At 31.4% G+C, this 13,114-nt stretch overlaps 3 protein-coding genes across 3 annotated transcripts; 1 reads left to right on the forward strand and 2 right to left on the reverse strand.

Moving 5' to 3' along the window:
• The first annotated feature begins 1,440 nt into the window (after positions 1-1,440).
• On the forward strand, positions 1,441-3,935 carry LOC139842442 (protein FAR1-RELATED SEQUENCE 5-like). Its single transcript, XM_071832581.1, has 5 exons — positions 1,441-1,504; positions 2,025-2,054; positions 2,159-2,831; positions 2,924-3,182; positions 3,300-3,935. The coding sequence occupies exons 1-5, from the start codon at positions 1,441-1,443 to the stop codon at positions 3,933-3,935; spliced, it is 1,662 nt and encodes a 553-aa protein (XP_071688682.1).
• Positions 3,936-5,835: 1,900 nt separating this feature from the next.
• LOC139842450 (uncharacterized) lies at positions 5,836-9,850 on the reverse strand. Its single transcript, XM_071832589.1, has 7 exons — positions 9,817-9,850; positions 9,514-9,656; positions 7,339-7,604; positions 6,984-7,164; positions 6,660-6,782; positions 6,420-6,557; positions 5,836-6,270 (listed from the first exon to the last, which is right to left on the reverse strand). Exons 1-7 carry the CDS (start codon positions 9,848-9,850, stop codon positions 5,836-5,838), a joined length of 1,320 nt encoding a protein of 439 aa, XP_071688690.1.
• LOC139886415 (uncharacterized) lies at positions 7,657-9,514 on the reverse strand. The gene is made up of 4 exons (XM_071870231.1): positions 8,938-9,514; positions 8,610-8,834; positions 7,728-8,318; positions 7,657-7,680 (listed from the first exon to the last, which is right to left on the reverse strand). The coding sequence occupies exons 1-4, from the start codon at positions 9,508-9,510 to the stop codon at positions 7,657-7,659; spliced, it is 1,413 nt and encodes a 470-aa protein (XP_071726332.1). The 5' UTR covers positions 9,511-9,514.
• Positions 9,851-13,114: the final 3,264 nt, after the last annotated feature.

Genomic DNA, 13,114 nt, shown 5'->3' on the forward strand with positions numbered 1-13,114 from the left:
ACTTTGAAAGGACCCGTTCATATACATTATAAACGATTCACAATAGTTGATTACATCGCGAGGTATTTTGACCTCTATATGATACATTTTACAAACATTGCATTCGTTTTTAAAAGACAAACTTTCTTTACAACGAAAGTTGACGGCATGCACACCATTTCATAATACATCCAACTATAATTGACATAATAATAATCTTGATGAACTCAATGACTCGAATGCAACATCTTTCAAAATACGCCATGAATGACTCCAAGTAATATCCTTAAAATGAGCTAATGCACAGCGGAAGATTTCTTTAATACCTGAGAATAAACATGCTTTAAAGTATCAACCAAAAGGTTGGTGAGTTCATAGGTTTATCATAACAATCATTTCAATATATTAATAGACCACAAGATTTCCGTTTATAAATATATGTACACTCGCAAGTGTATAAGAGTATTCTATAAATTGTAGGCACCCTGTAACAAGCCTTAACGTTCATGTTTTACCCTCTGAAGTACACCAGATCAGGTGTGTTTAAAATAACCTCGAAGTACTAAAGCATCCCATAGTCAGGATGGGGTTTGTCAGGCCCAATAGATCTATCTTTAGGATTCGCGCCTACCGTACATAGACAAGTAGTTTAATGTTACCAAGCTAAGGGTATATTTCTGGTTTAAACCCACGTAGAATTAGTTTTAGTACTTGTGCCTATTTCGTAAAACATTTATAAAAAACAGCGCATGTATTCTCAGTCCCAAAAATATATATAAAAGGGAGCAAATGAAACTCACCATACTGTATTTCGTAGTAAAAATACATATAACGTCATTTAACAAGTGCAAGGTTGGCCTCGGATTCACGAACCTATATTAATTATATATATTTATATGTTGGTCAATATTTGTCTAACAATTTTTGGTCAAGTCATAGTGTACCACAATCCTAATGCTCGAGACTAATATGCAAAAGTCAACAAAAGTCAACTTGACCCAAAATGACTTCTAAAATTTATACGTGTTTATTATATAACTTAACTATAGTCGTTTTATATATTTAGAGTTGTATTCCAAAGAAACCATTAAAAAGGTTGAAATCCAAGGGGCGGTTCTCAGCCTTTGGATCACTTTTAATCAATGATCCAGATTAAAGCACCAATTAATACAGCGAGGGTATTATGGTCATTTTACAAAAAATAGAAATCCTACTACGAAACAAATCACTCTCGAACGAAAACCTTCAAAAACCCTAAACGATCCTGGTGATGGCGATTGACGATTATCCGGCGAACAATCAGTTCGATTCCGTCATTAACTCTGATTAATTCAGTCGGATTGCTTGATTATAGGATTACCTAACGTCATTAACTTAGATTGATAATCACTCGTTCACTCCGAATTGCTTAACATACGAATTCATTGATCAATCAATTCATATACACCTTCAATTTAAGCAATGGAACCAGAGAGGGAATACGATATCAGTGATGAAGACATCAACGAAATCCAGAATGATGATGGTATGTATATCGTTTCGTCTTCAATCACATGTGATTAGCTTTTAATGAATTAGTGTTTTTGTGACTTTAAGTAATGTCTTGTGTAAAATCACATGTAATATATTGTAAAATCACATGTGATTGTTTTATGATAATACATTACTGGGATTTAAAAGTGGTTCCTGATGAATACAATGAAGATGAAGATAAAAATCGAATTGTTGTAAATTTTTACTCATTCAATCACATGTGATTAGCTTTTAATGAATTAGTGTTTTTGTGACTTTAAGTAATATCTGGTGTAAAATCACATGTAATTTCTTGTAAAAATCACATGTGATTGTTTTATGATAATACATTACTGGGATTTAAAGTGATTACTGATGAATACAATGAAGATGAAGTTGAAAATAGAATTATTGTAAATTTTTACTTATTGAATCACATGTGATTGCGTTATATGATAATATATTATGTGATATGTATATTGTCTCTTATTTCAATTAAACATTTAATTAACATTGTAATTTGTTTTCCACAGATTATAATTCACCAAAAGCAACTGCAACACGTAAAACGAAACACCGGGTGGATCATTGTATTATGCACCAATTGTTGACAAACTTTTCTTACCGGTCATTGGTCATAATTATGGAACACTTGATCAATGTGAAGAGATGTATAGGTTATATGCATATCATGCATGTTTTGACATAAGAAAGGCTGGACAAAAAACTGCAAAATCTGGATTAGTGAAACAAAAATATTACTTATGCAACAAGGCTGGCACACCAAAGGAAGTCTACTTTGACACATTACAAGAAACTAAAAAGCCAATTCGGAAAAGCAACATGGAATGCACAGGATGTAGGGCTAAAGTTAGATTCGACCGGGTGTATGGAACAGATACTTTCGTTCTTGCTGACTTTGAAGAACAACATAATCATGAGTTGCTACCGATAGAATACAGACATTTAAGTAAAAAGGAAAGACAAATGAGGTATGCAGAGAAGTTGTTTGTATACCATTCGACGGTATCAAATATTGGTCCAACAAAGGCATACGAAGTTTACAGCAATATGAAAGGGTCTGAAAAAAATGTTCATGGAACTGTAATTGACTTCAGAAACTGGAAACGAGATTTGAATGTGTTTATCAATGCAACTGATTCTCAAATGCTCGTTAACAAAATGGAAGAAAGGAAAAAATATGTTCCTGGTTTTTCATTTGAGTACAAGCTTGAAAAAAGTCAATTACATTCCATTTTCTGGGCGGATGAAGTTGCAAAGTGCAACTACAAGGAGTTTAGTGATGTTATCTCATTTGATGCAACATATAGAACTAACAGGTATGATACCTGGTTTTTACAGCTTCTAATCACATGTGATTGACAGGTTGTTTGGCTTATCTGAGTTTCTAACATTGTCTTTTTATTAACAGGTACAACCTCAAGTTTGTACCATTTACTGGAATAGATAACCACCGTAGGTGTGTCACTGTTGCTGCGGCAATGATCAGGGATGAAACAGCCGAGAGTTACAAATGGCTACTTAATTGCTTCATGAAGACATTCGGGAAAGAGCCAAACATGATTGTGACCGATCAGGATAAATCAATGGTGATAGCCATAAAAGAGGTCTTTAAGACGGCAAAGCATAGACTATGCATGTGGCACATTATGAGGAAGGTGCCATCAAAGGTATGAGTTTTGTTATTGAAGACTACATGTAACTAATCACATGCGATTGAAATGGTTAATGATACATATACATAATTTTCTTAATATGAATTATTAACCAATCAAATGTGATTACAGATTCAAGAAGCAAATCCTAATATTGAAGACAAACAAGAAAAAGACTTCAAGAAGAGATTTGATAAAATTGTGTGGAATATGTACATAGAACCAACTGTTTTTGAAGAAAAATGGGAAAAGTTGATGGACGATTTTTCATTGAAGAATGACAGTTGGTTCAAATATATGTTTGATGTTAGATCAAGTTGGATACCAGCATATTTCATCGAGACTGAAATGTTTGGTTTGATGCGAACTACTTCAAGATCAGAGAGTGAAAATACTTTTTTTTCACACTTTACAAGATCTGCATCAAATCTGTTGACTTTTATGGACGGCTTTGAATCTGCCATGTTAAAACAGAGGTCAAAACAAGAATCTTTGGATGTACAGACAATCAAGAAAAACCCAAAATTATTAACGTTGCTAAGAATTGAAAAACATGCATCGAAGGTATACACAAATACAATTTTTCTGATTATTCAACAAGAGATTGTTGCAGCTTTGTATAAATGTTCGTTGGATAAAATGGACAAAGAGGAATACACGGAAATATTTGTTGTTAAGGAGAAATTGGAAAAGAGAAAGGAATGCTCGAATGAAGGGAAGAAAAATGAAGGTTCGAATGAAGGTTCGAATGAAGGAAAAAAAAGATGAAGGCTCACGTATGGAGGATAAAAGGGAAGGCTCGAATGAAGAAAAAGAGTTCTTCAAATACAAGGTAAACTAATTTACATATTTTTTCATGTATGGAATAACATTTGTGCAATAGTTTGAATCTCACTTGTTAAAATAGTTTAAATAGGTACTTATCACTTGTGATTGACTTATACATCAGTTGTCATATTTAAATAGGTACTTATCACTTGTGATTGGCTTATAAATCAGTTTCATACTTTTTTCATTATGAAGGTACTTCATAACTGCCAAGATGGATCAATAATATGTACATGTAGACACTATCTAAGATTTGGTCTTCTTTGTAGACATTGTTTTTGGGTATTGAAGAACGATAATATAGATGAAATCCCTGAAAAATACATAATGAGGCGTTGGAGAAGGGATATAATACCACCAGAGTTAAGATCAAGGAGAAACAGATATGGCAACGAAAACATTGCTGTTCAAAATTCTATTAATGAAATCACATCAGTTGTTGATGATTGTGTTGAACTAATTGGGCAGGATGAAACGATGCTACAAGTGCTTCTTGAAAAAGATAAAATGGTGAAGAAAGAAGTTGAGGCTCAAGTGCCAAAACAGTTTAAGAAAAAAGATGATGTCATACAAGAAATGGTTGGTGTTTCAAAACCTAATTCATTAGACATACAAAACCCACCGGTTGGGAGATACAAAGGTTGTGGAAAAGATAAGCGTCTCATGAGTGAAAAAGAGAAAGGAATTTTGGAAAGCAAAAAAAGAAAGATTACTTGCAGTAATTGTGGATCACATGAACACAATTGCAGGGGTTGTGACAAAGACAAACGTTGATTTTATTTTTTATTTTTTATTTTTTATATTCGTACAATTGTTAATTTTGGTGTTCCTATTAAATGTTTGACTTTCATTTTTTTATATTTTGTTACTTTATTTCAAGAACAACTGTTAAAAATTGTTAATGTGTTTGGAACATTTTTTATTTATGGTTTTGATTTTACAGAATGTATATCAACAGTTGTGATTATATACTGTAATCACATGTGATTAAGTAGTTCAATCACATGTGATTTTATATTATAATCACATGTGATTGAATAAAGCCAATGACATTAAGAATCATTTGTAAAATCAATTAGTCCCTAAACCCAAAAACCATGTGATGGGTCCTAATGGTGGTGAGAGGTCTTTGCAAAATCAATTTGTAAAAGAATGTAGTTAACGGTTGTGATTATGTACTAAAATCATATGTGATTAAGTAGTTCAATCACATGTGATTTTATATTACAATCAGATTTGATTGAATAAGACAATGACATGAGATTAAGTAGTTCAATCACATGTGATTTTATATCACATAATGTATGTTAACGGTTGTGATTATATACTAAAATCACATGTGATTAAGTAGTTCAATCACATGTGATTTTATATCACATAAAGTATGTTAACGGTTGTGATTATATACTAAAATCACATGTGATTAAGTAGTTCAATCACATGTGATTTTATATTACCATCAGATTTGATTGAATAAGACAAGTGATTATATATGTAATATCACATGTGATTGTTATGTATTATCACTTGTGATTGCAAATGCAAAAATCACATGTGATTGCATGAGGAATAACTTGTAGCTGTATAGTATTTTTAATCAACCATCAACCACCAAGAATCATAACCATCCAAGCATTAGAGACAATAAATATATGAACATCTAAACCATGCATTAAAATATCAAGTAGCATGTCATTAACCAAAAAACATCTTGACCAAAAGAGCCATCAACATCTAACCACTAATATGTCATTAACCAAAACACATCTTTCCAACCATCTACATCTAACCATACACTGAACTATCAAAGCAGAACAATAAAATACATCTTCAAAAAACTTCACTCTTCATTAGATTGCTGGTCATGCACCTCTTGATTTTTAGCTTTTTCAACTCGGACACCTCTTGATTGTTTTGCAGAAATGATAACCTTCCTATAATCTTTCTTTTCATGGAATGCGGCAAAATTTTTTGCATTTCTTAACATCTGCTCAGCATGTATGTTTAGATCATGCGACAAAATCTTCGATGCATAGCGAATCCTCAGCTTCCGTAGCTGATTCTTTTGTTCAGCCGACTCAGGCACCAATACATCAGACCACTCATTCTCTGATCTTGCTTTAAACATGTCCATGTGGAACATAGCAAACACGCCACAATCCACAACATTATCTATTGTTTTCCATGGCAGCGAAATCCTAATTCGTTCCAATTTTTCAATTTGATTTGCAAAAGGATGCTTATGAAATTTCATATGTTCAGCAAAAGCATATAGCTGGAAAAAACAAAATCATAAAAAATGAATAGTTATTAAATTAATGATTGAGCAGATGTTTAAAAATATTAAGTGTAAACAGGGGAAGCAAAAAAAACTGATATTGAAGTGGAAAACGTACAAGTAATGATATTATAATAAACACTAACCAAAAGATTGAAAACTTTGGCATATCTTGCAGCATAGTTTTTAACTACCGAAGAGTTGTCAAGTATGTAGAGCTTGGGAACTTTCATGTCAATCACCAAGACAAAGAAATGCCCATGTCTGCAGATTGGGAAAAATACCTGTTGTAAAAAATCAAAAAAGAAAGAAATTATTAGAACACAAATAATTGATTATGATATAAAGGCAAATAGACCTACAAATGTAAGCTAGAAATAACATACAAGATCAATTTTTCGGAGTGACGCAAGCTTTGGAAAAAATCGAAACCAAGCATTAGCACTTTCTTTGATTATCATCAGCTTATCTTCCTTTTTCATGTTCTTGTTGTCATACAAGTAAGAATACTGTAAATAAAATAACACATGTGATCATATATAACAATAATATGTAATTATATCTATAATAATCACATGTGATTATATATATAACAATCACATGTGATTATATATAACAATCACATGTGACTAAGTATTAAGAACCATAACACACAGATAGAAACAGCAAGCTAATATAGTACATAAAAATTTTTAAACGATAAAACTTACAATGATTGAAGAAGGGAAAAAAAACCTAGACGGGCTAGATTGTCCTCTGTACTTTTGCTCTTCGTTCAGTATAAAGCTCCATAAATCAATTACACTAGCCTCAACATAAACATAGGGGCAAAGTGATTCCAAACTAAGACGGTGTATCATGCTGCCTTTTCTTGATTCAAAAACAGTCTCACTAACAAACAAAAAAAAGGAGGGGGGGGTTAGTTTAATACATGTGATTTCAGAATATAATCACATGTGATTTCATAATAAAATCACATGTTATTTCATAATATAATCACATGTGATTGGCTTATAAAGCAGAAGGATTTGTATGTATTAAAAGGAAAAATTTTAGAAAACTCACGAAGGGCTAAGCTTCATCGAAAATAATTCCATAGCCAAAATAAGCTCAGAGTTTGTCAGAATGTCAGACACAACAGTCAGCTTGTTGATATAAGCAGATCTAAGAACGATTGTCCGATCTTTCTTTATAGCTTTTTTACAAAATTTCTTTGACTGGACAGCCGTTTGTTTCGGTAACGTTTTTCCAACTTCAGGGCTGCTTGCCAACTTGCCCTTGTCTAACAATTTCACAGCTTCATCATACTCCTTGTTCTCATATTTATCCTCCTGAGATAAGAGATGAAAAGTAGGTGGTGTTAAATTCATCATTGTTAGAGTATTATGAACAGGTAACCATGTAAGGCTTGTTGGTGCATTAAGTAAAGATATAATTTCACAAATATCAACGACCTCATTAACGTTGTTGTTAAACCATTGTGTCAAAGATGTGTACTCTTCTTCATTTTGATATTTGTCAACATCTTTCTCAGCAACCTTTGGACCTACAACTTCTGTCACAACTGGAACAATTGGATCATCGGAATCAAGATTAACTTCTTGCTCATCATTCACATCATCATCAGCCTTGGATTGCCCATCATCAATCTTTTTCTCAGACTCAACCTTGTTTACATCAACACATTCATCATCTTTTTTCTTCGAATCAGCATTCTTCTCATCATCATCGTGGTCATCATCATCGTCATCATCATCATCGTCAGTTCCCTCTGACTCGGCCTTCTTCTCATCATCATCGTCTTTTCCCTCTGACTCATCATTGTTGACATCATCATCGTCTTTTCCCTCTGACTCATCCTCCATCTCATCGTCAGTCTTCACATCACATACATCCATTTTAAAGACTTCGTTCAACTTCTTTTCATAAGATATCAATATCTTCTCATCTGGGTACTTGGACAAACTTTCACGTATTGTCCGTGATAAAAAATGCTTCAACTCATTGACCAATTTAAACTTCTCCTCGATAACTTCACAATAACCCTGCATATAATGTGCAAAAAGCTTAGAATAGTTATAAAAAAAGATCAAAGTTATCGCATAATATAATATTATTTACTGAATGTATAATCAGACCATGTATTATTTAATTAGTGAAAACAGGTGATTGTATACAAAAAATCAATCACATGTGATTTTATCATAAAATCACATGTGGTTGTATACAAAAATTCAATCACAGGTGATTGTATACAAAAAATCATACTAACACAGCATGATTTAATTAGTAAAAACAGGTGTTTGAATTATAAAAAAAAAAAAAAAAAAACCTACCTCAATCGCACGCAGATCAGCCTTATCCTCATCTTCAAGTTTGAGAAAACCCTCCCCATTTTCTGCTTCTTCGTCATATTCATCTGCAAGTTCCAACAGCCCAAATGATCCGAGCTCAGCCTCTTTCTTTGCACGAACCGCAATGGCTCCTTTCCAGTTCTTGAAAACTGGACGCCCACGAACAACAGGAAAAGAATCAAACTTTGTACGGTCGAGATAGAGCAGCTAAGAAACAAACACGAAAAAAAAATCATAGTTATCAAACCAATTCGTAAAAAAGATTGTTGAAAATCATATATGATATATAGATAATGAAAAGATAACTCACGGTGAGAAAAGTAGCAGCACCGGTGTAGAAACAGTTGGGATCATTTCTGTTCCATCCATTTTTGCTATATTTCAATGAAGAAAGAAGAAACATGGACCAGTTGATACTTGAAATATCAACATCGTCAGACAACCTCATCAACACATACGAACTCACTTTCCCATTTCTTTCACATGACACCATCGTGCTTGCAAACAACATGATAAAGTTCATCTGAAAGATACTATCAACTTCCGTTGAGGTCAGGATCTTAGAACACAGTGAAGATGAACGGGTGACAAACGGGGGTGGTGGAAACTGATTCAACCAATTTTGAACAAAAAGACTACCAAGCTTGAGTTCCAAGGTGTCTATATCAGTACCAACATCTTCGAGTCCAAACACATCGTGGACAGCTTGGGAATCAACCTTAATGTTTCCTTTTTGAGTCTTTATTATCATCTCATCACCATCAAAATTGTCAACAACATAGTAAACAAGATTACCCGGCAATTGGTCTATATTAAACCCAATTAAAGAACGAAACCCAAGTCTCGTGACACAAACTTTTTGTTCGGGGGTCAACGAACACATCACCTTTGCAAACTGCGCCGGTGTTGTCCTTAGCCTAAGAGCAGGTAGCTTAGACTCAACTTCATCATCAGAAGGAACATCCTTAACTTTGTGTTTCTGTTTGGGATTATCAACGGCATTGGTAACAGACTGGTGTTTTCTTTTACCTGAAAAATGTGATTTACAAAAGTAAATCAGTAACATTGAGCAAAACAAATCAAAGGTGATATCATTTGTTAACAGCTAAATGTGAATTCCATAGTGATTTCTTGTATAATCACATGTGATTGAAAAAACCTAGAAGATACTCACAAAATTTATACTTACACTCTGATTTAGCAACAACAGATATGCAACTCATACACATATAAAAGGCACATATTAAACAATCACAACAAATAACATGTGATTAAAGAAGCAAATAACATTTGTTAACAGATTTCAAAAGTGATTTATTATATAATCACATGTGATTGAATAAAACCTAAAAGGTGTGCAACTCATACAAAAGATAAAAAGCACATATTAAACAATCACAACGAATAACATGTGATTAAAGAAGCAAATATAACAGCTAAATGTGTATTCGAAAGTGATTTCTTGTAATAATCACATGTGATTGATAAAACCTAAAAGGTAATAACAAAACTTATACATACAATCTGATTTAAGAACAACAAATGTGCAACTCATAAAGAAGATAAAAAGCACATATTAAACAATCACAACAAAAATCATGTGCTTAAAGAAGCACACACACGAATGCTATATGACGAAACCCTGAAATTTGAAATCATCAAAGGAATACAAACAAACTTGATTGATTATAAACGAACATCAAAAAAACTTGTTAAAATTACCAGTAGTTTTGGCCGGAGCTTTTTTATTAGCCGGAACATGCTTTTCAGCCGACGACGATTTTTTGATTAGAGAATGCTCCTATTTAGCCATGTTTGATGGAAGATAATCGATTAATGTGTATAGCTGTTGATGATTGTTGATAATGGCAGCTTTGATCGGTATTGATCGAAGGAAATTAGCGGTCGATGTTGAAACCCTAGAAAGAAGTGTGTGTTTGTGTGTGAAATACAGATACGATGGAATGAAATTCCAAGCGGTGGGTGTATAACATATTTTGCTTGTGTGGACGAAAATACCCCTCCGCCATATATTGGGACTTTTAATCTGATCCGTTGATCAATCTCAATCTAAAGGCTGAGATTTGTCCCCTCAATCTCAACTTAAATATAGATTTCATTTGAATATTCTTCTATATATTTAAATATATTTATTAGATTTTAAAATAATAAAAGTCATTTATTAATAAAAATTTATATTAACGTTTATATATGATAAAATATACTTTTATATATCTTAAGTAGTAAAATTTATAAAGTTCACTTAATATCTTAAAACTATAGTGATAAGTATTATTAATGTAATTATATTACGCGTGGTGAAAAATATCTTTGTATCCCCTATTTATTTGATAAAATAATATTGATCATCATAATAAGTAAAAGTTGTATTATTTTGTAATAATAATTATTATTATTCTATAAAAAAATAACAATATTTATATTTACTAAAAATGTTATTATGATAAAATGATAATACTAACATAATAGTAATAACGATATTTTATAATAACAATGATATTTCTATTAAAATAATAACGACGATAGTAATAATAATCATTTTAACAATAATACTAAAATTCAGTTGACTATAACTTCAAATCCGTTCATCGAAACCATTCGATATCTAAATGAAAAGTTCTTAATTTTTCGCTAGCTTTCCAATGACATGCATATCATATACCCTATCTCAGTAGCATATGTATCTAATTCAGGATTCAAAAAACCTATCTAAGGACAATATCGAATGTACAAGCATGCATAATCCTATATACTCGAGCACTAGTCAGGGATACACTATTGATATATAAAAGTTAAGTTATGAGTGCTCACGTATCAATATTGAGATTCAATATTGTAGAAAAGTACGTAGACGTAACGGAGATGATAAATACTAGATTGACCTCACGAGCATACCCATGAACCATACCCATCACCTCCATAGCTATAACCCATAATTTCCTTAGCTTCGACTCATTCAAAAAACTATTTTGAAATCACTTGGACATCACTCCGTCGTAATATTTTATGTATACTAATAATATCTTGAAATAATACAGAGCAAATATATATATATATATATATATGTAAATCGATTGAGAGAGTTTAGAGAAATATATTTTCAAGTTTCTATGAAATAATAAAACCTATTGAATTCTATTTATAATAGATTTTTGAATTATTAAAGTATGAATTATTAAAGTGAATTATTAAAGTATGAATTATTAAAGTGAATTATTAAAGTATGAATTATTAAAGTGAATTATTAAAGTATGAATTATTAAAGTGAATTATTAAAGTATGAATTATTAAAGTGAATTATTAAAGTATGAATTATTAAAGTATGAATTATTAAAGTGAATTATTAAAGTTAAAGTAAAGTAAAAGTAAAGTAAAGGTAAAGTTAAAGTATAGTAAAAGTATAAAAACTATGTATGTATAATACGCGTATAAATATATATAATATTAATTTAAATCGTTATATATATTTAATGAAATAAAATATAAATATCGTTATATTTATTATACTGGTTAAGTAATGAGTTGTCAAAAGTGATTCTAGATATTTATAAAAGTTATATACGTTTTAATAATAAAGTTCTTTTTAAACTGAAAATGTTTTTGTACGTTTGAAAATAGATTAATAGAATATTATGGAAACCAATTCTTCACTAGCTTTTGTCTAACTTTCGTAAATGACACTTTTTATTTTTATTTATAAATAGCTTTACAAATTATTCCGAATATCGTTAAGACGAATATATTTCTCAAATCATAGTGGACCTCTCAACAGAGACTTGTAATCATAATTCAATGTTTCTGATAATTCAATCATTTAATATATATATTTTTTAATTTCGTCGATAATCATATTAAAACAATTACGTTCATATAAAGCATTATACTTTTAAATACTTTGTTGACATTTTCAATTTATAACATATACACATATACATACATATTCATATATGTTCATTTAATGGTTCGTGAATCATTGGAATTTGGTCGAGGTTTAAATGAATGTATAAACATAGTTTAAAATCCTTGAGATTTAACTTAACAAGCATTGCTTATCGTGTCAGAATAATATAAAGATAAAGTTTAAATTTAGTCGGAAATTTCCGGGTTGTCACAGTACCTACCCGTTAAAGAAATTTCGTCCCCGAAATTTGATAGAGGTCGTTATGGCTAACAATGAGAATGTTATTATGACGATTATGAAGTTTTATCATGTCTAAGAAGTATGGATAAAATAATTCGATTACTCAAAGCGTATGAGGGAAGTTATCGTAAATGAGGAAATAAGATTATAGTGATTCGTCATATCTTTTGACGTCATCACAATTGATCTCCGAATTTAAAGAAAATCTTTGTAATCTATGTTGGATTTGATGCTTCGGTGATTAAGGAGATTATGATTCTCTTCGAATTAATACAATAATCCATCTTGATTTCTCTGTCGGGTATTTCACTATAAATCCACCTCC

This window comes from Rutidosis leptorrhynchoides, chromosome 1 (assembly GCF_046630445.1).
Source record: "Rutidosis leptorrhynchoides isolate AG116_Rl617_1_P2 chromosome 1, CSIRO_AGI_Rlap_v1, whole genome shotgun sequence".
NCBI classification, from domain to species: Eukaryota; Viridiplantae; Streptophyta; class Magnoliopsida; order Asterales; family Asteraceae; genus Rutidosis; species Rutidosis leptorrhynchoides.